The sequence below is a fragment of the Trichosurus vulpecula genome, chromosome 3 (genome assembly GCF_011100635.1).
Source record: "Trichosurus vulpecula isolate mTriVul1 chromosome 3, mTriVul1.pri, whole genome shotgun sequence".
Taxonomy (NCBI): domain Eukaryota; kingdom Metazoa; phylum Chordata; class Mammalia; order Diprotodontia; family Phalangeridae; genus Trichosurus; species Trichosurus vulpecula.
In genome coordinates this window covers 399,715,461-399,737,005 of record NC_050575.1, presented here as the reverse complement: position 1 = coordinate 399,737,005, position 21,545 = coordinate 399,715,461, and the positions used below count along the sequence as shown (strand labels likewise).

The 21,545-nt window shown below is 42.3% G+C and overlaps 1 protein-coding gene across 2 annotated transcripts; it reads left to right on the top strand.

The window, feature by feature from the left end:
* The first annotated feature begins 7,843 nt into the window (after positions 1–7,843).
* Positions 7,844–21,327, top strand: GINS3 (GINS complex subunit 3). Of its 2 annotated transcripts, XM_036751657.1 has the most exons (5): positions 7,844–8,083; positions 10,353–10,392; positions 15,360–15,373; positions 17,026–17,259; positions 20,588–21,327. In XM_036751657.1, exons 1-5 carry the CDS (start codon positions 7,844–7,846, stop codon positions 20,816–20,818), a joined length of 759 nt encoding a protein of 252 aa, XP_036607552.1. In that variant the 3' UTR covers positions 20,819–21,327. The 2 variants fall into 2 exon arrangements, with proteins under 2 accessions (XP_036607552.1, XP_036607553.1); XM_036751658.1 differs by lacking the exons at positions 10,353–10,392; positions 15,360–15,373 and having other exon boundaries at positions 7,844–8,029.
* Positions 21,328–21,545: the final 218 nt, after the last annotated feature.

Sequence of the window (21,545 nt, the reverse complement as noted above, 5' to 3'; positions counted from 1 at the left end):
TTACCAAGGACTTGACTCGGTGTGCATTTGCCTCAGTTATGCAACATTGTACTTGGATAGTACAGTTTATTGGCTTGCTCAGGGTAGGAAGTTGTGTCTTCTATAGGAAGTGGACATTACCGACCCTAAGTCAGCATGATGCATCCTTGGATTATTTTCCCTATAGTGGGAATAATTCGCACTGGGTCATGCTTCTCAAACCCCATCACTATTGCCCACATACTCATGAAAAACATGCCAATCTGATCCAACAAGAATTTGTTAAATGCGTCTCTGCAAGGCATAATTCAAGGCACTGGGATATGAAAATAAAAGGGGGAAAAAATCCATTCCTGACTTCATGGAGTTCACATACTATTAAGGGAGAAACTCTAAATAGATAAGTATATACATGATTTGGGGTTTTATAAGGTTTTCTAACAGGGCACTTTAGGGTGATTATTTTGGCAGAGGGTGGATTGAAGAGGGGAGAGATTGGAAGCCAGGAGTCCAATTAGAAGAATATTGTACCTATATGAGAGGTGTGAGGGCTGGAATGAAGAGGGTGGTGGCTGTGTGAGATATAGGAATGGAAATAAGAGAAATGGAAGTAGAATGAAGAAGACTTGGGCAAAGGATTAGTTAGGTGGAGTAAATGAGAGAGATGTCAAGGAAGTCCCTGAGTTTGTGAACTTTGGGTGACTAGAAACATGGTCTCCTGAATGGAAATAGGGAAATTTGGAGAAGGGGTTAGATTTAGGGAGAAATATGAGTTGTTTTCTGGTTGAGTTTGAGACGTCTATGGGACATCTAGATGAAGCCATCCAGCAAACAGTTGGTAATATAGGAGTTGGGCTCAAGAGAGATTAGATTCACGTATGTAAGTGTGGGAGCCATAAAACGTATAGGCATAGAGGGCAGCAAAGTAGTGCAGTGGACACAGCACCGGCCCTGAGGTCAGGAGGACCTGAGATCACATCTGGCTTCAGACATTTACTAGCTGTGTGACCTTGGGCAAGTTACTTAACCTGATTGCCTGCCCCCCCCCCCCAATGTAGGCATAGAGATGATAATTGAATGAGTTAATGAGAGAGAGAAGAACCAGCCCAGGACAGAGCCTTAGGGCACATCCATAAAGGGCAGAACATGGATGAAAATGACATAAAGAAGGCTGAGAAGGATCAATGAGATAGGCAAGAGAAGAATTAGGAGATAATTCCATCAGTAAAATTCAGAGAAGAAAGAGTAGCTAGGAGGAGGGAGCAGTTAATAATATCAAATGCTGCAAAGAAGTCAAGACAGGTGTTAGTTTAACCATGAAGAGATAGCTGGTAACATTGAGGGAGCAGTTTCAATTGAGTGGTGAGGTTAGAAGCCAGTTAACAAAGGGCTGAAAAGTGAGTAGGAGGAGAGAAAGGGGAGGCGAAGAGGGTAGGCAGCTTTTTCTTGGAGTAATAATAGCTGACATTTATATAAAACTTTAAAGTTTGCAAAGCTTACTTTACACACATTCTAATATTTTTTTTTTTTGTAAAGTGCTTTACGTTTATTTTTTTTTTCCTTTATTTATTTTTAGTTTACCACACACGGTTCTACATAGTTTTGAGTTCCAGTTTTTCTCCCCTCCCTCCCCCCTCCCTCCCCAAGACGGCATGAAGTCTCATATAACTGTCATGTATAACTTCGCATTGAATTAATTTATGCTCTATTCAAGTCGTGGAGAAGAATTTTGACCAATGGAATGAATCATAAGAAAGAAGAAACAGAACCAAAAAAAAAAAAAACAACAAAAAAAAAAAACCCCAAAACCAAAAACAAAAGAGAAGCAGAAAAGGCGAGCATGTAGTGTGCCTCAGTCTGTATTCAAACTTCGCAGTTCTTTCTCTGAATGAAGATAGCATTCTCCATCGTGAGTCCCCTGGATTTGTCCTTGCCCCTTTAGGTTGCTGAGAGAAGCGCAGTATGTCAGGGTTGGTCCTCACGGAATCCACATATCTGTGGCTGTGCACAACGTTCTCCTGGCTCTGCTCCGCTCACTCAGCATTATGTCGTGTAGGTTTTTCCAGGTTGTTATGAAGTCTGCATCATCCCCATTTCTTATGGCACAATAGTATTCCATCACCTTCATATACCACAGCTTGTTCAGCCATTCCCCAATTGATGGGCATCCCTTTGCTTTCCAATTCTTGGCTACCACGAAGAGAGCTGCTATAAATATTCTTGTACATATGGGTCCTTTCTAATATTTGAGCCTCATAAAAGCCCTATGAAGTAAGTATTCTGGTATTTTTATGCCTGTTTTACAGATGAGTAAACTGAGGCTCAGACTTACCCACGGTCTACCAGGAGTGGCAGCACATGAATCTAGGTCTTCTTGCCTCTGAGTCTAGCATCCTTTCCATTATCCCATCCTGCCTTTGGTTAGTGACGACAGAGGTGCCCTTTGTACCTGGGCCACAATACTACTTACTCACCTCTGACCCTTAGCGAGTGTTCCTTACAAAGTGACCCTGGGCAAGTCACCTAACCTGTGTCAGCCTCACTTTCCTCATCTGTTAAATGGAAGAAAAATAGCACCTATCTCACAAGGGTTTTGTAAGATGAATGAAATAATATGTAAAGTGCTTTGCAAATCAAATGAGGATTTATTATTATTATCATTATTATTATTATAGTTGTTGTTGCATTGATATGTCTGGCACCCCAAGAGTTTGCTCCCAATTTAGCCATTTCTAAAATCCACTCATCAACTCTTCTGTGCGCCTGATTAAGTCTGACCTATTTATTACCATTTTTCATACATTGCAACTATGATAACCTGGTGACATAAAAGACATATTTAAGGAAAAAAAATCCTAACAGCATAGCAGGTGAAATAAGAGGATAACTCTCCCCTACACACTCAAAGAAGATGAGAGAACAAGGTTTAATGATCCAGGATTAGCCACAAACAGTCTAGTGTGTAGGGCCAGCCTTCTGGTGATGACGAATATTCAAGCTGGCAAGAACCTTTGAATACATTGAGTTCCACCTTTGATCCCTTCCTTGATCAAAAGCTCTGACGTTCCTCTGTCTGATCATTCCTACCATTCCTTTCTTTCCTATTCTTCACCCTTCTTAAACTACTCTTTGGCTTGGCTTGATCAAGATTGCCAGTACTTGCTCGGCCTATTACCCCGGCTCTGACTTCACATTCTTCCCTTCCCACTCGTTGCCCTATAGTTTACTAGTTCACTGTCCTCTTGAATTCTTCACCCCTCCTTCCATCAAGGCTTATCCCTTGCCAAACCTCAGTCCTGCCTTACTTCCAGCATCCACCTCCTCCACTTCTGGTCGCATGCTGCTGAACAGAACTGGAGGAAGCTCCTTGATGGTGTTCACTGGATTCATTCCAAATTTACGCTCTTCAGCTTCCACAGGGTCCTCACTGAAGCCAGGCAATCCTTTTACTCCTCCCTAATCGATGCCCGGTCTCACTCCCCAGAGAAAGGATTCCAAACCTCCCCTCCTCACACCTCACTCACCTCCTATTCCCATTGTCTTACTGAAGACCTCACTTCTTCAGTAAGAAAATCTGGGTCATATTTCTTGAGTTCCCTCCTCCCTTTCTCTTCATTTCTTTTTGTTAATTCAATTTTATTTTATTTCCAGTTTCAAATTTTTACCTTTTCCCAACCCTTCATTAAAGCAAGAAATACAAAAACTCTTCTCTTCACCTCAACACACCTTGACATCATTACCAGACTTTTCCTTTCCTCCATGAGGTGGCCCCTTCTCCGTGCCAAGAACAACCTTTCTACATACACTCTTGATTGTATCCCATATACTGTTTCATCCAGTAGATTTTCCCTCATTCTCTCCTCTTTTCTATCTCTCTCCTCCTCTTCCTTCTCTCTTTCCCTCTGTCTTCTCTCTTTCTGTCTCTCTGTCTCCCTCTGTCTCTCCACTTTCTCTTCCTTTCTTCTCTCTGTTTCTTTGTCTCTTTATCTCTCCCAATCTACTGGTTCCTTCCCTATAGCCTTCAAACATGGCCAAATCTTTCCCATTTAAAAAAGAATCCTTTCCAGTGCACCAAGCAACCTCCTTGACCTGCCCAAGAAAACACGAGTCGTAAGTGAGCTCATATGAGAACTCAGGTCTGCTAACTCCCAGTTCAATATTTCTAGCAGGCTGAGATTTTCCATAGTTAGGGAAACTGGTTCTCAATGTTTAGAACAAACTCGGAGCCTTCTTAGCCAGACTTTGTATGTCTGACAGGCATCTACCTTCCTCTACCTGTACCACGCAACCCCTTAGAGATTCCTTTACTTTATTAGAGGACATATCAATAGTAAGGACACTGACTTTCCTTGGCATGGTCCAGTGGCAAGTGCACCTATATCCATAAACTCCTCATCCCCATAACCAGGCAAAGCAGGAGGGGAATGAATATTAAAATTCCTATTTGATGGGTGAGACAACTGAGACAGAGAAATGAAGTGGTTCCCAGTAGCAGAGCTGGGGCCTCTTGCCTCCAAGTCTCGGGGTCTTCCAGAAAGGGTTCTGAGCCTGAGTACACAGGGCACTCAGCGCTGGTGGAGGAAAGCAGGGGCAGGACTCCCAATCTTAGCACTTCTCCCTTCCACCAGCTAGCCTTGGCTAGCTATCACACCTAGGACTTGGGTTGTGGTGGGAGGTTCGAGGGGCTCCCTTAACTAGCCAATCCTTCCAGGAACCTCCTTCTCAGACTTCAGGTATATCTTCAGCCTGGAACTAGAGACCTCATTTTCAAGTAGACTGGGATGGGGAAGGGGTCTTTGCTGAAAGGGCAGGGCTAGCATCTTTGCATTTGCACAACCATACCCCAAGGGATGCAGGGCCATGCCGGAACCCCCAAATGTAATTCATTATTTCTCAGTCTATGGAATTACTTCTGTAATTAAAAAAAAAAGACATCCTCTGATCATCCCAATTCCCTGTCCTTAAGTTGGGCCACTTACTTTATTGTTATTTTTTGTTATATTTTTATTTTATTATATTTATATTTTATTTTTATATATATATTTATTATTATTATTGAATAAGCTACTTATTCAAGTCCAAGAAATGGGCTAGAGATTTTGTGGAATGTTAGCTGCATTTAGGCACTTCCTTCTCTAATCCCCAGTTTCCTCATCTGTAAAATGTAGTTGTTTGGTATCTAAGAGATACCAAAACTAAGAGATATGTATGGTGTGTGTTTATGACCAAAAGCTGTCCCCAACAGATAAATGGTCAAAGGATATGCACAAAACTTCTCAAAAGAATTACAAACTACTGACAACCACATGAAAGAATGCTTCAAATCACTAGTAACAGAAGAAATGGAAATCAAAACAACCTTGAGATTTTACCTCACACCCTGCAAGTTAGCCAAGATGACAAAAGATAGAAATAGTCAATGCTGTAGGGGTAGCGGTTCATTGTTGGTGGAACTATGAATTGATAGAACCATTTTGGAAAGCAATTTGGAATTAAGGAAATAAAGTAATTAAAATGTCTATATCGGGGTGAGGGAACCTTCGGCCTCAAGGCCACATGTAGCCCTCCAGGTCTTCAAATGAAGCCCTAGCCCTGGTATAGACCCTTGACCCAAAGAGGTTACCAACAAGAAGAAAGTTCCTATATATACCAATAGATTGATAGCAGTACTTTTTGCAACTGAAAAGAATTGGAAACAAAGTAGATGTCCATCAATGAGGGAATAGCTAAACCACTGTAAAGTGGTTACATGAATGTAATGGAACATTACTGTGCTTTAAGAAATGAAGAATATGATGAATATAGAGAAGCAAGGAAAGATGGACATGAACTGATACAGAGAGAAGTAAACAGAACCAAGAAAACAATACACACAAGGACTACAGCATTGTAAAAGGAAAGAACAAAACAATGAAGAGTAAATGTGTCATAGAACTGCAAAAAAGCTTGGCCCCATAAAAGATATATAAGAAAATACTCTACCCCTCTCCTTTGCAGAAATGGGAGGTCCGTGGGTATGATCAATTGCATTTATTATCATATTATTTCATATATTGATTTTTTTCTCTTCTTTTTAAAAATGTTTATCAAATGAGATTGCTCTCTGGGAAGAAGATATTAGAAGAAATTCTGGTGATGTAAAAAAACAAAAGATGCCAATACATTTTTTTTTAAATGTGAGAGCTGGGTTAGATGATCTGTGAAATGCCCTCCAGCTGATATAATATTCAGCCTCAGTTTCCCATTTGGGAGGAGCTGTTACAAATAAAGCAGCTATGAATATTTTCTATCCAGATAGGTCCCTTTTTTCCCTTTAGGCTTTTACAATAAAGGGCTAACTACAGAATCATTGGTCTAGTATATAATTGGTTTTTCTACTCCTGTTGCATATTGCTATGTTGCTCCTCAAAAGTTTGCCCCGATCTGCTATTGCACCAACAACCAATGGATTTGTTTTCTTGTCTCCCTGCCAAAACTGAATTTAATCATCCTTTGGCTACCTTTGCCATTCTAGTGAGTATCTTCAGGCTGACTTGATTTGTACTTTTTGGATTATAGAACCTGAACATTTTTTTTCATATTGTTATTAACAATTTGTCCGTATATTTTCTGTTTGCATCCTTTGAGCAACTTCCATTGGGGAGTATGCTTTACTAGTATTAGATAGTCACCAGTTCCATATACAGGCATACCTTGGAGATATTATGATTTGGTTCCAGATCACCACAATAGACTGAATATTGCAATAAAAGGAGACACATGAATTTTTTTATTTCCCAGTGCACATAAAAGTTATATTTACACTGTACTGTAGCCCATTAAGTATGTAATAGTATTGTCTAGAAAAATGTGCATACCTTAATTAAAAATACTTTATTGCTAAAAAAAAAATACTAACCATCATCTGAGCCATCAGCAAATCCTAATCTTTTTGCTGGTGGAAGGTTTAGTCTGGATGTTGATTTCTTTGTCTGAAAACTGCCTGTTCATATCCTTTCACAATTTATCAATTGGGCAATGGCTTGTATTCTTACAAATTTGATTAAGTTCTCTACATATAATTAAGAAGTGAGGCCTTCATCAGAGAAACTTGCTGTAGATTTTTTTCCTCACTTTTCTGCTTTCCTTCCACTCTTGGCTGCAATGGTTTTGTTTGTGCAAAACCTTTCTAACTTAATGTAATAAAAGTCATCCATTTTACATCCCATAATGCTTCCTATCTCTTGTTTGGTCATAAACTCTTCCCTTATCTAGTGATCTGGCGGGTAAACTATTTCATGCTTCCCTAATTTGCCCGTGATATCACCCTTTATGTCTAAATCATATATCCATTTTGACTTTTTCTTGGTATACTGGATGTTGTTAGATGTTGTTCTATGCCTAGTTTCTGCCAAACTGCTTTCCAGGTTTCCCAGCAGTTTTTGCTAAATAGTGAGTTTTGTCCCAAAAGTTTCGATCTTTGGGTTTAGCAAACACTAGATTATTACGGTCATTTACTGCTGTTATGTACCCAATCTATTCCACTGATCCACCACTCTATTTCTTAGCCAGTACCATGAAATTATTGATGCAATACGGGGCAACTGTATCTTACAACTTCTAGGCGTGCTATATAGTTTTTCTTCTAAACAATTCTGCACGGAGCCCAGAGAGCCTCTGCGGAGCGACTGGTTTGGCCTGGGAGAATCGATAGTTCCCAGCGGCGGATAGATTGCTTCTGCCTGGCCCGTCACTCGCGCAGGGTCGCGACAAGAAGCGGGAGTTTCGAAGGGCGGGGGTGTCTCCGCTCCTGCCTCGTCCGTCTGCCTCCGGGGCTCGCCGGGTCTTCTCGCGCGCTCTGGGCAGAATCGGAGAAGCTGCCGCCATGTCCGAGGCGTATTTCCCAGTGGAATCGGGGGCTCTGGGGCCCGAGGAGAACTTCCTGTCCCTCGACGACATCCTGATGTCCCACGAGAAGTTGCCGGCCCGCACTGAGACTCTCCTGCCCCGCCTGGGAGGCCTCCTTTTGGAGCGCAGCAGCGGCGGAGAAAGCGAGCTAGGCATCCCGGAGGTAACGCCCCCGACCGACGTCTCGCAAGGACTACAATTCCCTGCAGGTCTAGGGGCGCCATGGGGGACAGCTTCCTGGCTTTTGCCGCATGGAATGTTGGGAATTGTAGTCAGGGGCGGAGGGAAGCGCCACGCATGCTCAGTAGGTGGGGAGGCGCGGCTTTTGCTGCGCGTGCGCACAATGCCTTCTCCCCTCCCCTGTCTCCTGAGCCTACGATCCAGGCTCGGAGCATCGGGGCATCAGTTTATATTGTGCTCGAGCCGGGCTTCTTCTTTTTGTTGTTGTTGGGTCGTTTCTGCCCAGTCCGATTCTCCGTGACCCCATTTAGGGTTTTCCTGCCAAAGATGCTGGAGTGGTTCGCCATTTCCTTCTCCAGCTCATTTTACAGATGAGGAAACTGAGGCAAACAGGGTTAAGTGACTTGCCCAGGGTCACATTACTTAGTTAAGCGTCTGAGGCCAAAGAAATATTTGCTTTAAAAAGATCCCGGGGTTCTTTGCCCGAGGTATTTTTAAAGAAAGTATTTTGTATTTCGGTATAATTGGTTCCCTGTATAAAAACTTTTTTTTTGATAAAAGAGTCCATAAGCTTCCCCAGGCCTAGTGAAGGCGAGTCACTTTATTGCTGTAGCAATTATTAAGCGCCTTCTGTGTGCCAGGCACGATGCTGAGTGACTGTATGGGAAAGAGATGACCCCCAGGACTGCATGTTTGGGGTCTCCTTTCTTTCCCCCACAGAACTTGCTTTTTTGAACCCAGGTCCAAGACAGTTCTCTTCTTATCTGTCAGACGGGGTTTTCTTGGTTTCTTTTGCTGAATCATCATCCTTTTTTTCTTCCATCTTGGAGATGGCAGCAGCGGGGTGCGGTGGATGGAGCCTGGACCTGGACTCTGGACACCCGAGTTCAAATCCAGCCTCACACATTAGCCGTGTGACCCCAGCAAGTCACTTAGGCTCTCTATGCCTCAGTTAGTAGCACCCACCTCCCAGGGTTATTGTGAGGATCAAAGGGGATAATAATTGTGCTTAGGTAGCACAGTGCCTGGTATATACATCCCCAGGTTTGCAGCCTAGGACCAGGGCCAGCCCTTCCCTCCAAGCTCCATGGAGTCCAGGCCAAGCCTGTCATTCTGCCTCTCCCAGTGTCTTTCTCATCTCCTCTCTCTTCTCTCCTCAGGGCCCAGCTGGCCTCATCTGGGGCTTCACAGCGTCTCACTGGAACCATTTCCATAGCTTTCTAACCCCATCGTCCCCCAGGGTCCAGTTTCCCCTCCTCTGTTAGCAACCTTTAAGCTAAATAGCTGCACATTGTATTGTCTGTTCTCATCAGCCCATCCGCCCAAAGCTGGGATTCTGTCCTTTTTTTTAACCTCTTGTCCCCAATAAACCTTTAAAAAACATTCAGCCTTTTGTGGTCCTTCACCGGCCTCACCAGCTTCAGTTCACACTGAAGGTTATAGCCCTTCTGACACTTCTGAGGTCTGCGTCTCGCTTCTTATCCTCCGTCCCCTGCCCCTGCCCCTGCGTCCATCTTTGGTGCCTTTGAACCTCCCCTGGGCAGTGAGGAGAGCCCTTTGCATCCCTGTGTCTTTAGATAACTCCCTCCTTTCCTCCTCATTGGAAATGTTTCTCTTTGTGTCTTTTTCAGAAATGTTTTGTAGGTTGCCCTTCCTTCTTTTTAGTATCCCTGTCGCTTTCCAGTGACATCGCTACCACCAGTAAAATACGTAGAGGCAAGCAAATAAAAGCAAAACTCCAGCCTTGTGTGGAGATGGATGCCTCTTACATGCCTCCTGTCCTCCGCCTCTTTGCCAGTGGGTGGGAAGTGTGCTTCACCATCAAGTGCTTCAGGGTTGGGATTAATCCCTGCATACGTTAGATTTCTGTCTTTTTTCTTCTTCACATTATTGTGATCATTGTAAATAACTGTCCTGGTTCTGGTTACTTTACTTTGTATAATTTCATATGGGTCTTCCCAAGTTTCCCTGAATTCTTCATATGTGCCACTCCTTGTGACTTAATGTTATTCTGTTACAGCCGTCTGCCACAATTTGTTCAGCCATTCCCCAGTTGATAGCAAAAACCCACTTTCTTTCCAGTTCTTGACTATTAAAGAAGTGCACCTATAAATATATATATTTTCTTCCATTTCCCTCTATCCTTGACTCCCCCGGAGCATGTGCCTGGTAGCAGGATCGCTCTTCAGAGAGTATTTGGTATGGCCTCGTTCACAATTTCTCCTCCATCTTTAGCCGTGATGCTCCACAGCAGACAGAAGTTCTGCTGGGATCACTTTGGGGCCTGGAATCCTGGTCCTGGTCAGAGTCAAATCGGGCCCCTCCTCCCTCCTCAACCTCTGATAAGTTGTGTGACCTTAAGGAAGTCACTTACCCGCTGTGAAACTCAGCTTCCTCCTTTGTAAGGTGAGGACACCGGGCTAGATGACCTTTAGGGACACAGCCAACTCTGCGTAGGTGTGGGATGGCCTAGACCCCAGAGAATAGTCCAGATGTCCCTCCCAACTCTGAGACCATGACTGAGTCCATTCCGGGTTTACTGGACATCTGCTCATTTCTCTAGCTGTGACACCTTGGGTAAGTCACCCTTTTCTGGGCCTCCTTTCTTCCTCAAAATACTGTGTTGGACTGAAAGACCTCCAAGGTTTCTTTACTATGACATTCTATGATATAATGATTTAGCCTTTTTGTAGTTCTTTCATGCCACTTTCCTATAATATACAATTTCTTGTAGCTCTCTGGATGTCTTATTCCCCTTCTAGGCATCTGTAAGACTATCAGACATCAGCACACAAAGCCTTTCCAGGTTCCCCAGTTTGTGTCCTCTCCCTTTTGAAACTGCTCCATCTATATTTTGCACTTATCAGTATAGCTGTTGTATCCTTCCAATAGAACAAAAGCTTCTCGGGGGCAGACCCCTGACCCAGTGCTTTGCACTTAAGACACTTTTGTTGAATTAGGCACTTTGTATAAATCAGGACCTTTATTATACAATGTTACAGATTCGAACAAGACCAGATTAAGGATGTCTTAGGTTTGAGGCCTTACAGCTCCCTAAAAAGACTATGCCCCAGAATCAAAATTTTCAGGGCATTGAGGGACCAATTCTCAAGATATCTGAAGAGAAGAAAGATGTCAAATGAATGTAAAAAGTCTGCCATGACTGCCAAAAGGGTGATTGCTATTATATCAGCAGCTACTGACTGACTCATGTGCTTCCTCTCTCATCTCTACAAATCTTTAGAGAATAATTTTCATACCTGTTGAAAGTATCCTTGATGAAACTGAGTCACCACTTGCAAGAGATCCCAGGAGGAGGAAAACTTAAAGGAATATCATAATCAAGTTTCAAAGCTTCCAGGTTAAGGAGAAAATATTAAAAGCAACAAGAAAAAGACAATTTAAATATCATGGAGCTACAGTAAGGATTACACAAGACCTAGCAGCTGCTTTGTTGAAGGACTGTAGATCTTGGAATACTATATTCCATAGAGCAAAAAGCTGAGGTTATGACCAAGGGTAACTTACCCAGCAAAGTTAAGTATAATCCTGAATGAAAAAAATGGACATTTAACAAACTCAGTGATTTTCCGGTTTTTTGTGACAAAAACCCCAGAAATTAAGGGACAATTTGACATATAACAGGAGAAATGTAGGGTAAACATTAAAGACCAATTATAAGGGACTCAGTGAGGTCAAATTGTTTTCTTCGTATGTGTGAAAATATTGGTAGTACTCATGTGATTGTCATCGTTATTTGGGTGGTTTGAAAGAGAGGCATGGACTGAGCCGAGTATGATACGGTGATTCTAAAAAAAATAAAACCATAGGGAGAGAAAAAAAAGGAGTGATTATTCATACAAATAAGGCATAAAAGGAAAAATTGATACAGAAGAAGCTAGTGGTGGGGGAGGGCGGGTAATGCCGTAGCAGGTAGCAGCTACTCTCATTGGGAATGGGTTAAAGAGGGAACAATGTATATCTAGAAGGATATAAAAGTTTTCTAAATTCAGAAAGAAATAAGAGGGGGAGGGGATAAGGTTGGGAGGAGAAGATAAGGGAGGGACTCTTAGAAGGGTAGGTAGATTAAAGAACAGGAAAGCAAGGTAGTGGGTAGAAGTAAAGCAAAGGAGTGAGGGAGGAGAGGGTAAATAGGATGAGGATAGTGAAAGAATCTAGGAAAGAGACACAAATAATTGTAGCTTAGAATGTTAATGGGATGAATTTACCCATAAAATGGAAATGGATAGCAGATTAAAACTTTGAATTTAACACTATGTTGCTTTCAGGAAACGTTATTAAAATGAGAGATACACACAAAGATAAAATAAAGGACAGCAATAGAATTTATTATGTAAAAAAGGGATAGTAATTGTGATTTCAGACAAAGTTAAAATTAAGATAGATTCAATCAAAAGTGAAAAATAGAGAAACTACAGTATGTGTCAGCAATATTATTCAATATTGTTTTAGACCATTTAAGATGCCTAGACAGTATAAAATGCCTGAGCATATGTCTGCCAAAACCAACACAGGAACTATAGGAACATAAACATAAAACACTTTTTATACAAATAAACTCAGATCTAAATAACTGAAGTAATAATTATTGTTCGTGGGTAGGTAAAGCCAATATAATTTTTCAAATGACATTTTACCTAACTAATCTATTTATTCAATGTCATTCCAATTAAATTACTAAAAATTTATTTTACTGTGAAAAAATAATAACAAAGTTCATTCAGAAGAACAAAAGGTCAGGAACTTCAAAGAAACCAGGGAAAAAAGATGAAAAGGAAGTAGATTCAGCAGTATCAGACCTTAAACTATATTATAAGGTGAGAACATTGTTGAAGAGTGAAAAGGATAATGTCAATTATTTTAAATTAAAATTTTCTTGTATAAATAAAACCTATGTAGCCAAAATAGAAGGAATGCAGGAAATTGGAGAAAAAACTTTTATAAACAATCTCTCAGATAGGATGTGTTTGGGTTGGAATATTGCTGTGGTGTAGAAAATGATGAGCTAGTTGATTTAGAAAAACATGGAAAGGCTTGGACCTATGAAGGAAGATGTTATCCACTTTTAGGTGACAGGAGGAAATAAACACAGTACAGTCTTACATATATGTGTATGGATGTCTGTATGAGTATATGAGAGTATGTTTCTAAATATCTATGTATATGTATACGTGTATATATATGTATACGTGTATATATATGTATATGTGTGTGTGTGTGTATACATATATCTCCAATGCTTAATTATAACCTTCTTTAAGGTGGTAGGGGAAGGTAGGGGAAAAAAATAATAAAGTAAAAAGTGCACAGCAGAGAACAAAAGAAAGTCAACAAGGAAGCAAAGAAAAGCTGGGCAGCTTTGAAAACCATGAGTAGTATTTATTATATAGGTTTTCTTGAGATGAAAATTTATTGTTGTATATTGATTCCTCTCTTATAGTCTGCTGTGTACGTGGCAATTTTTTTTCTTTTCTCATTTTGTATTTAAATTTAAAATAAAAAAATTTAAAAAAGAAAGTATGGAAAGAGAATACACAGGATTTTGCACAGCATGTTCTATAGCAGACCATGTCTTTGCAACCATACAATTGCCTGAAAAGGGACCAAGAATTTGAGACTCCATCGCACTTACTATTTCTCAACTTTTTTAAAGCATTTGATTTAGTAGAGCAGAATGCCACCCTCAAGGCCCAAAAAGTATCATCTGCCATGCAGATGTTTAAAAAAAAAATGAAAGAGTCTTTGGTAGACAGAACAACAGAGGTCACTTTGTCCAGTGCTTCTGTGAGAGGCATAAGAGAAGGGGAGAAATATGTGTTAAAGGGGTGTGCCACTGTCTTAGAGAACCTTCATCATAGAGTTTTGAAGAGGGATTCCCTACAGAATGTGAGGTCCTCCCAGTGCTCCTGCTTACAGATGAGCTGCTCATTGCATAAAGCCCTGAGTATGGCAGGGCTTCCAAAATGAGTTTAAAGCCCCACACACAGTCAGTCAACATGATTGTTATATGTCCCAGGCTCAGTGCAAAAATATGCAGAGCTTACACTTTAATGGGAGGGACAGCGTGCAAAAAACTGCCCATGTAAGATGTAGACAGTATGAATGGAAGGTGATCCCAGGAGGAAGGCACAATCAAGAAAAACAACGTGAATGGACAGTGTCTATTATCCAGACTATGATGTTCGGTGAGGTGAATATTCCAGGCAACTGGTCATCGGTACATGTACCTGTGACAGATACAGGGGGTCTCTAGTGCCAATTCAGTCCAATTAAAGCTCAAAACTGTACTAAGCCTTTTGGGACTCTCTCCAGATATACTGTGGAGAGACAGCGAACAAGGTAAATCATTGAGAAGGAAAAAGAAAGTTGGAGCGTGTTTGGGAAATTGTACAGTGCTTTTAATGACCAAACCCATCTTTTAATACTAGTAATGCTGTAGGACTGGATCTCAGAGGAATGAAAATTGTAGCTCACCACAAGGGCATGGAGAGCTGGGTGGTGGGCACAGAGAGGTTGAATCACACTACCTCTGATAAATTACATTTTTAAAAGTAGAATAAAGGACATCATCAAAGAGATATATAACCAGAGAAGGGGGGCTGATTATAGCAACCAAAACTAATGGTGTTCATCTGTCACTTGACAAGCATGAAACACCTACTGTGTGCTGGGCCCAATGCTAAGCACTGGAAACACAGAGGCAAAAAGACACAATCTGCCCTTCAAGGAGCTTACATCCCTTTAGGAGAGTATACATAAGTACAAACAGAATAAATACAAAATATAAGGTAGTTAGCCACAAGATAGTTAGTGTTGGACGGCCCAGGCAGTCTGGCAGATCAAGGAAGGCCTCCTGCAGAAGGGGGTGCTTGGGCTGTGTCTTAAAGGAAGCTGTGGTTCTGTGAGGCTAATGTGAGGAGTGAGTTGATTCCAGGCAGGGGAGATGATTGTTACAAAAGCCTGGCACCTGGGAAAGCAATGCCGGCTATGGGGAACAAAGAGAGGTCCATCTTTTTGGACCCTGGACTGCAGGGGAAGGGAGTAATGTATAATAAGATAAGGGATGAGTTGGGGCCGGGTTCTAAAGGGCTTTACCAGCCACAACAAGGGGTGTAGAGCAAGGGTAGGGACCTGCAGCCTTGAGGCCACATGCGGTCTTCTACGTCCTCGGGTACGGCCCTTTGACTGAGTCCAGGTTTTACAGAACACGTCCTTTTATGAAGGGGATTTGTTCTGTGAAGTTTGGATTCAGTCAAAGGGCCATACTTGAGGACCTAGAGGGCTACATGTAGCCTTGAGGCTGCAGGTTCCCCACCCCTGTCCCAGAGGCAGTTGGGAGCTACCCTGTGCTCAAGGACAATTGCTTTGGTAGCTGCTGGAGACAATGTGAGGCAGGGGGAGCAACTGCAGTTGTCCAGGCCAGAGTAGATGAGGATCTGAGCTAAAGTGGCAGGCACATGAGTACAGAGAATAAGTCGGACGTGAAAGATGGTATGGAGGTCAAAGCAGTAAGATTTGTCAACTGATTAGATGCAGGGTGAGAGGAGAAAGTTGGAGGAGGAGGAGGAGTCAGGGAGGTAATAGGATTGAGACCCAAGCTGGCTCTGGGAATAGTCTTCGTAGAGATGATAATCATGAGATTCCTAAGGGAGAGTGTAAGGAGGAAAAAGAAGAGGGCCCAGGGAAGAACCATGGGGTGCACTCACAGTTACAAGGCATGATACAGATGATTAGCCAGCAAAAGAGACAGACACCCAGGGAGAAAGAGACTGAAAAAAAGCTGTGTCACAAAAGTCCAGGGAAGAGAGAGTGGTCATCTGGGTCAGATCAGGCCAACAGAGCAAGGAGGAGGAGGCCTGGGGAAAGACCATTGGTAAAGTCCATTTTTAGTTAAGTAATGCGGTTAGCTTGTACATTGTAAAGGGTTGAATGAGTGAGAGGTGAAGTAAAGGTACCTTTGCTTAGGAACTTGGCTGAGAAATGGAGGTGAGATAGAGAATGATAACCGGGAGCACTATAGCAAAGGCTTTGTTTTGTTTTGTTTATTTTTTTAAAAGATGAGACTTGGGTGTTTTTGAAGGTAGTAGGAAAGGACCAGTATCTATAGAGAGGTTGAAAATTTCGAGAGAGGGATGGTGGAGGGAACAGTTTGCTGGAGAAGATGGGAGAGGATGTGTTCAGAAACACAGGTAAGAACACAGAAACCCTTCCACCTCCTGGATTTGAACTGGCTTTGATCTCAGGGGAAGAGGCCTGAGGGAAGGCCCCCTCTCCAATCCTTTGAATGGAAGTAATCCCTGATTTATGGAAGGTAGCCACCAAGGGTTCAGAAGGCTTGGGTTTCATTGTGTTGGAGGGCACGTCAGTGAATTCAAAGATCCCTTAAAGTTTAAGGTACCAGCTTATGTGCATCAATATAATTATTTAATATAGTATAAAAGTGGTACCATTTAGTTTAAGGAATAAATACAAGTCAACTCTCTTTTGTAAATTTTTTTTAAGTGCATGGGCAGTTGTACAGTCAGACTGATAAAAGGAGAAAACTAATCCATGGATCTTGTTGTCAGAAAAAGGAATAAACTGGCAACCAGGAGACAAATTTCACATTTGCACTATTTATTGAACACTATCAGAAAGTACTGTAAGTATATTTAGATTAGCTGCAAAGATGGACTCACTTGGTAGATTTGATTTATGCTGAAACTTTCCTTTCTACTCAGGTTTTGTTTTCAGCCTATTTTGATGTGTTCATCAATTTTCTTTCTCCGGTTTGTTGTAAAAATTATTTCAGGCCCCTCAGTTCACTTTTCAGAAAATGAATGCAGAGTCCTCCACTGTTGACAGTCATTCAGTGATAAAGGCTGAACTTATCTCCTGGTTTGTTTCTCTTTTTCATCATGTGCATTTTGTATTTGATTTGTCTGTTTTCTGAGTCTTTGCCTTTGTTTTCTTAACTAGGGCTCAAAATTGGAAATCCCGTTGTGGCTGGCAAAAGGACTTTATGACAACAAAAGACGGATCCTTTCTGTGGAGCTCCCTAAGATTTATAAAGAGGGTTGGAGGACGGTGTTCAGTGCTGATGCCAATGTGGTCGACCTCCATAAAATGGGCCCCCACTACTATGCCTTTGGCTCTCAGCTCCTGCATTTTGACAGCCCGGAGAACCCAGAAGTGTCTCAGACGCTCTTACAGGCAAGTAACTGAGATGAAGTGTTAAAGATTGGGTTTCTGCTAGTGCCTTTGCTTCAGGAGTGTAGAAGGAGGAAGCAAGTAAACATTCTTATACTAAAGATTGTGAAGTTACCATTGATCCCTGGTCCAAATTAGGCCATCCATTCTGGCTATACCAAGAGCTGGTGGGGACCCATAGGAAGCCCCAGAACAGAGGGAAAGGTGGCAGCAAGTCACAAGGGCCTGTGTTTAGTCCAAGCCCAGTAGCAGAAACATGGCCTGTCCGAGAACCTCAATAGAAGCATCATTCTTGCTGTGGGCAGGACAACCCTAAATTCCCAGCATCTAACCTTACTAGACGGTATAATGTTTTGATCATTTTTAATAATTCCTCTTACTCCTTCACCTGTCATCTAACAAACCAAAGTTCCCACTTGTTTCTTGGGCCTGAAGCAGCCCAAAACTGTTATTCCCTTCTCTGACTCGGGATGAGCAGTTGGCTAGACACACAGTTGTTCCTGAGGCCTGTTCTGACATCACCAGACAGACTGATGGGTAAACAAAGATGTTTTGTCTGACAAGGTGTTACCGTATATAAATTGATGATGCTATTTTCATTGCTAATAGTAAACAAGAATGGCTTTGTTTGATTTTAATTTAGAAAACATTAATGCGTGGAAATTGGAAAGAAAAGAATATATCAGTGGGGAAAATTCAGGCTTTGAAATGAGGAAAATCCCTGTTTCGAGGTCTTTAGGAATGGGCGTCTTAATTCGATTTTTTTTTTCCAGTGAGCATTGATTTTTTTAAGTTGCTTTATCTTAGATAAAGCTGTGATAGTCACCTGACAGCAGGGATATATGACCATTGCATAGGAGAAGAAAAAGAAACCCAGGGTTTTTATTTCTTGTTGAAAGCTGTGATCTATAAAATTAGGGAATTGGACTAGGTGATAGCAAATCAATTAACAAGTATTTATTAGGAGGCTGCTGGGAGCTAGACACTGGGACACAAAGACAGAAATAAAACCATCCCTGACCTCAAGGGGCTTCTCCTGTGCCTGGGGAGACTGTGAGCATATGTAAGCAAAGGCAGCTGGGGGGGTGTAGCAGATGAGAGCCATGGAGAGAGTTCGGATCTGTCTCAGAATCAGCTGTTGGAAACCCTGGGCCAGTCAGTAAGTCTCTGCCTCAGTTTCCTCATCTGCAGAATAGTTCTGGTAAGAGCACAAAATGCTTTGCACACTTTAAAGTACTGTAAACACTAGCTATTATTATAAACAGAATAAATCCAGGTGGTTTAGGGAGAAGGGCACTAGCAGTCGGTGGGATCAGAAATGACTTGGTGGTGCTTGAATTGAGTCTTGAAGAAGAAATGAGGATTCCGAAGCAGCAATGAGGAGGAAATGCATTCCAAGCTTGGGGAGTGGCCAGGGCAAAGGCAGAGGTGGGGGGGAGGCTGAGAGACAGAGAGAGAGAGAGAGAGAGAGAGAGAGAGAGAGAGAGAAAGAGGGAGAGAGAGAGAGAAAGGTGTGAGTGTGTGTGTGTGTGTGTGTGTGTGTGTGTGTGAGTTGAGCTGGACCAGAGCCAGGAAGGGAAGGCAGAGAGGATAGGTGGGGAGCAGGTTAAGAGAAGCAGAAAAATTTGCGTCTTATCCTTGAGGTAGTAGGGAACCAAGGAAGTTTGTTGAGTACAGTAATGATGTGGGCAGATCTGCATTTAAGGAACATACACTACTTTGACAGCTGTTTGAGGGATGTTGTTCATAGACCCCAAGGACTGCAGGGATAGATTTTAGGGTGTTACTTAACTTGGATAGGAGAAAAAAATGACATCTTTATTTTCCCTAACTTCTGACTAACATTTATCATTTCCTATAATTATTTAAAAATATGATCATGATGAGGGATCTGTAAGCTTCGGCAGCCTGCCAGAAGGGTCCATGAAGCAGAAGAGGTTAAGGGCTCCTGAAATAGGGGGAGGAGAGGGTCGAAGCAAAGGGACCAATTAGGAAGCCATCCCAATAGCCCAGGTGACTAAACCAAGGTGCAGGATTTGTGAAGAGTGACAGGTGGACATGGGAACAGGCCGGTATTTTGCAGCTGATTACAGGAAACAAGGTGGGGCAGTGGGTGGAGCCCTGGGCCTGGAGTGGCAATAGTTAACTTGTGTTTGCCTCAGCTTCCTCAACAGTAAAATGAGGATAATGAGAGCACCTGCCTCATCGGTTTGTTACAGGAATCAAGTGAGATGATATTTGTGGGGTGCTTAGCACAGCGCCTGGCGCATAGTAGGTACTGTGTATATGCTACAAATTATTATTGATTGGATATGTGAGGTGAGAGAGGGAGAAGTCTAGGAAAATGCTGAAGTTGGGAGACCAGAAGGATAGGACAGAAACAAGGAAGTTCAGGAGACAAGTAGGCTTAGAAGGGAAAGGCGGTGAGTTCTGTTTTGGCCATGTCATGCCTGTGGGTCATCCAGTTTTGATGTGTCCATAAGCAGTTGGTGATGTGGGACAAGAGCTCAGGAGGGACACTGGGACTGGATATCGGTTGTTGTCCTTTGTTCTCGAAGAAGACCAAAATGACATCACTATGCTATAGTCAAGATTCAGTGTGTCCAGTTGTGGCTGATCAGGCCAATACAAGCTCGGATGCTCTACCACAGGTCCATATAGACCTAGTGGTCATCTAAGTAGAGATGATAGTTAAATCAGTAGAAGCTCATGAAGTCATCAGGGAGAGAACAGAGAAGATAAGAGGGCCCTGAGCCTTGGGGGGATGTCCCATTTAGGGAGCCAACAAAACAGACTGAGAAGGAGGAATGACATAGGCAGGAGGAGACCCAGGAGAAAGCAGAGAAGAGAGCATGTATCTAGGAGGGTCAGATGCTACAGAGAGGTCAAGAGAAAAGGAGACTGAGAAAAAATGATCAGATTTTGCAATTTAGAGACCATTGGTAACTTTGGAGAGAGCAATTTCAGTCCAGAGTACTAGGGTCAGGAGCCAAATTAAAAAGGTTCCTTCTAGTTCAGAATGCTATGATTCCCCTAACAAGGCAGCAGCAAAGGCAAGGTGAGATCCCAAAGCTGAAGTTCTGCTCTCAAGTACAAAAGCGCAATCCCAGACTAATTAGAGCTCATATACTTCTAGTTGAAAATTTTCTGAGTAGGTGACTCTTGGTCATTAACTCAGAAATCTCAATGAAAGTAGATCTGAGTTTGAGGAAATACTCACTTTTTCTTCCATTCCATTTGGGTGGTTTGTCATTCATGTGAAAAGCAAAAGGCAAAAGTGGCTTTTTTCACAATCTAGTTCAGTGATGACTGTGATTGCCTCCTCCCTTAGACCTTTATTGGACGTTTTCGCCGCATCATGGACTCCTCTCAAAATGCCTACAATGAAGACACCTCCAGCCTGGTAGCCCGGCTGGATGAGCTGGAGCGGGGCTTGTTTCGAACAGGCCAAAAAGGTTTGAATGACTTTCAGTGCTGGGAGAAGGGTCAAGCTTCTCAGATCACAGCTTCTAGCCTGGTTCAGAATTACAAGAAGAGAAAATTCACTGACTTGGAAGGCTGAAAGCCTGGAGAACACTGTGGTAGCCAGGACTCTTTTAGATGTCTCCTAAAGATGAGACTAACCGACCTTGTACAGGGAATCAATCTTTTCCCATTTTATCAGTTGTTTCTTGAAATGCATTCTGGAGTGGGATTGTTCTGTTGGGAAAAGATGGGTTGGAAGGGGATGGACCATAGCCACGCAGGCCTTCCACTGTGTGGGAATTATTTCTCAGTTGTTTGGCAGCACAAATTTACTTCTCCCAAGAATTTATAGTAGCCTTCATGGATGCCTGAATAAAAAGCCTTCCCAAGTAAGGATCCTTAACATTTCAAACCACTTACTGTAGCAATCAAATTAGAATTCTAAAGACTAGTGCAAAGGGTTTGGAATACTTTCAAGTCCCCAGGTCCAGGAGGTACAACTGAGGATGGAGACAAATCACACCCATATTGGAAAAAACTCACCACAGTTGCCTGAAGGTCATTTTCTTCCAGTCCTCCTCATTTTGTTAAAAGAAAGGCAATACCACCAACATGCCTGGCTTTTCTAGCTTGGAGAGATCTCTTTATTACTTGACTTTGATTTCCGTGATCGTTAGTATAGTAACTGAAAAGAGTAAGGGGAGAAGCAGAGAAATTGGGATTTTTTTTCAAATAACAGGATTATTTTGTATGCTGCAAGGAGGGGTTTTTCAAGCTTGAATTCAGCTGAATGCAGGCCTCCAAGAGGGTTTTAGAGCACCCTC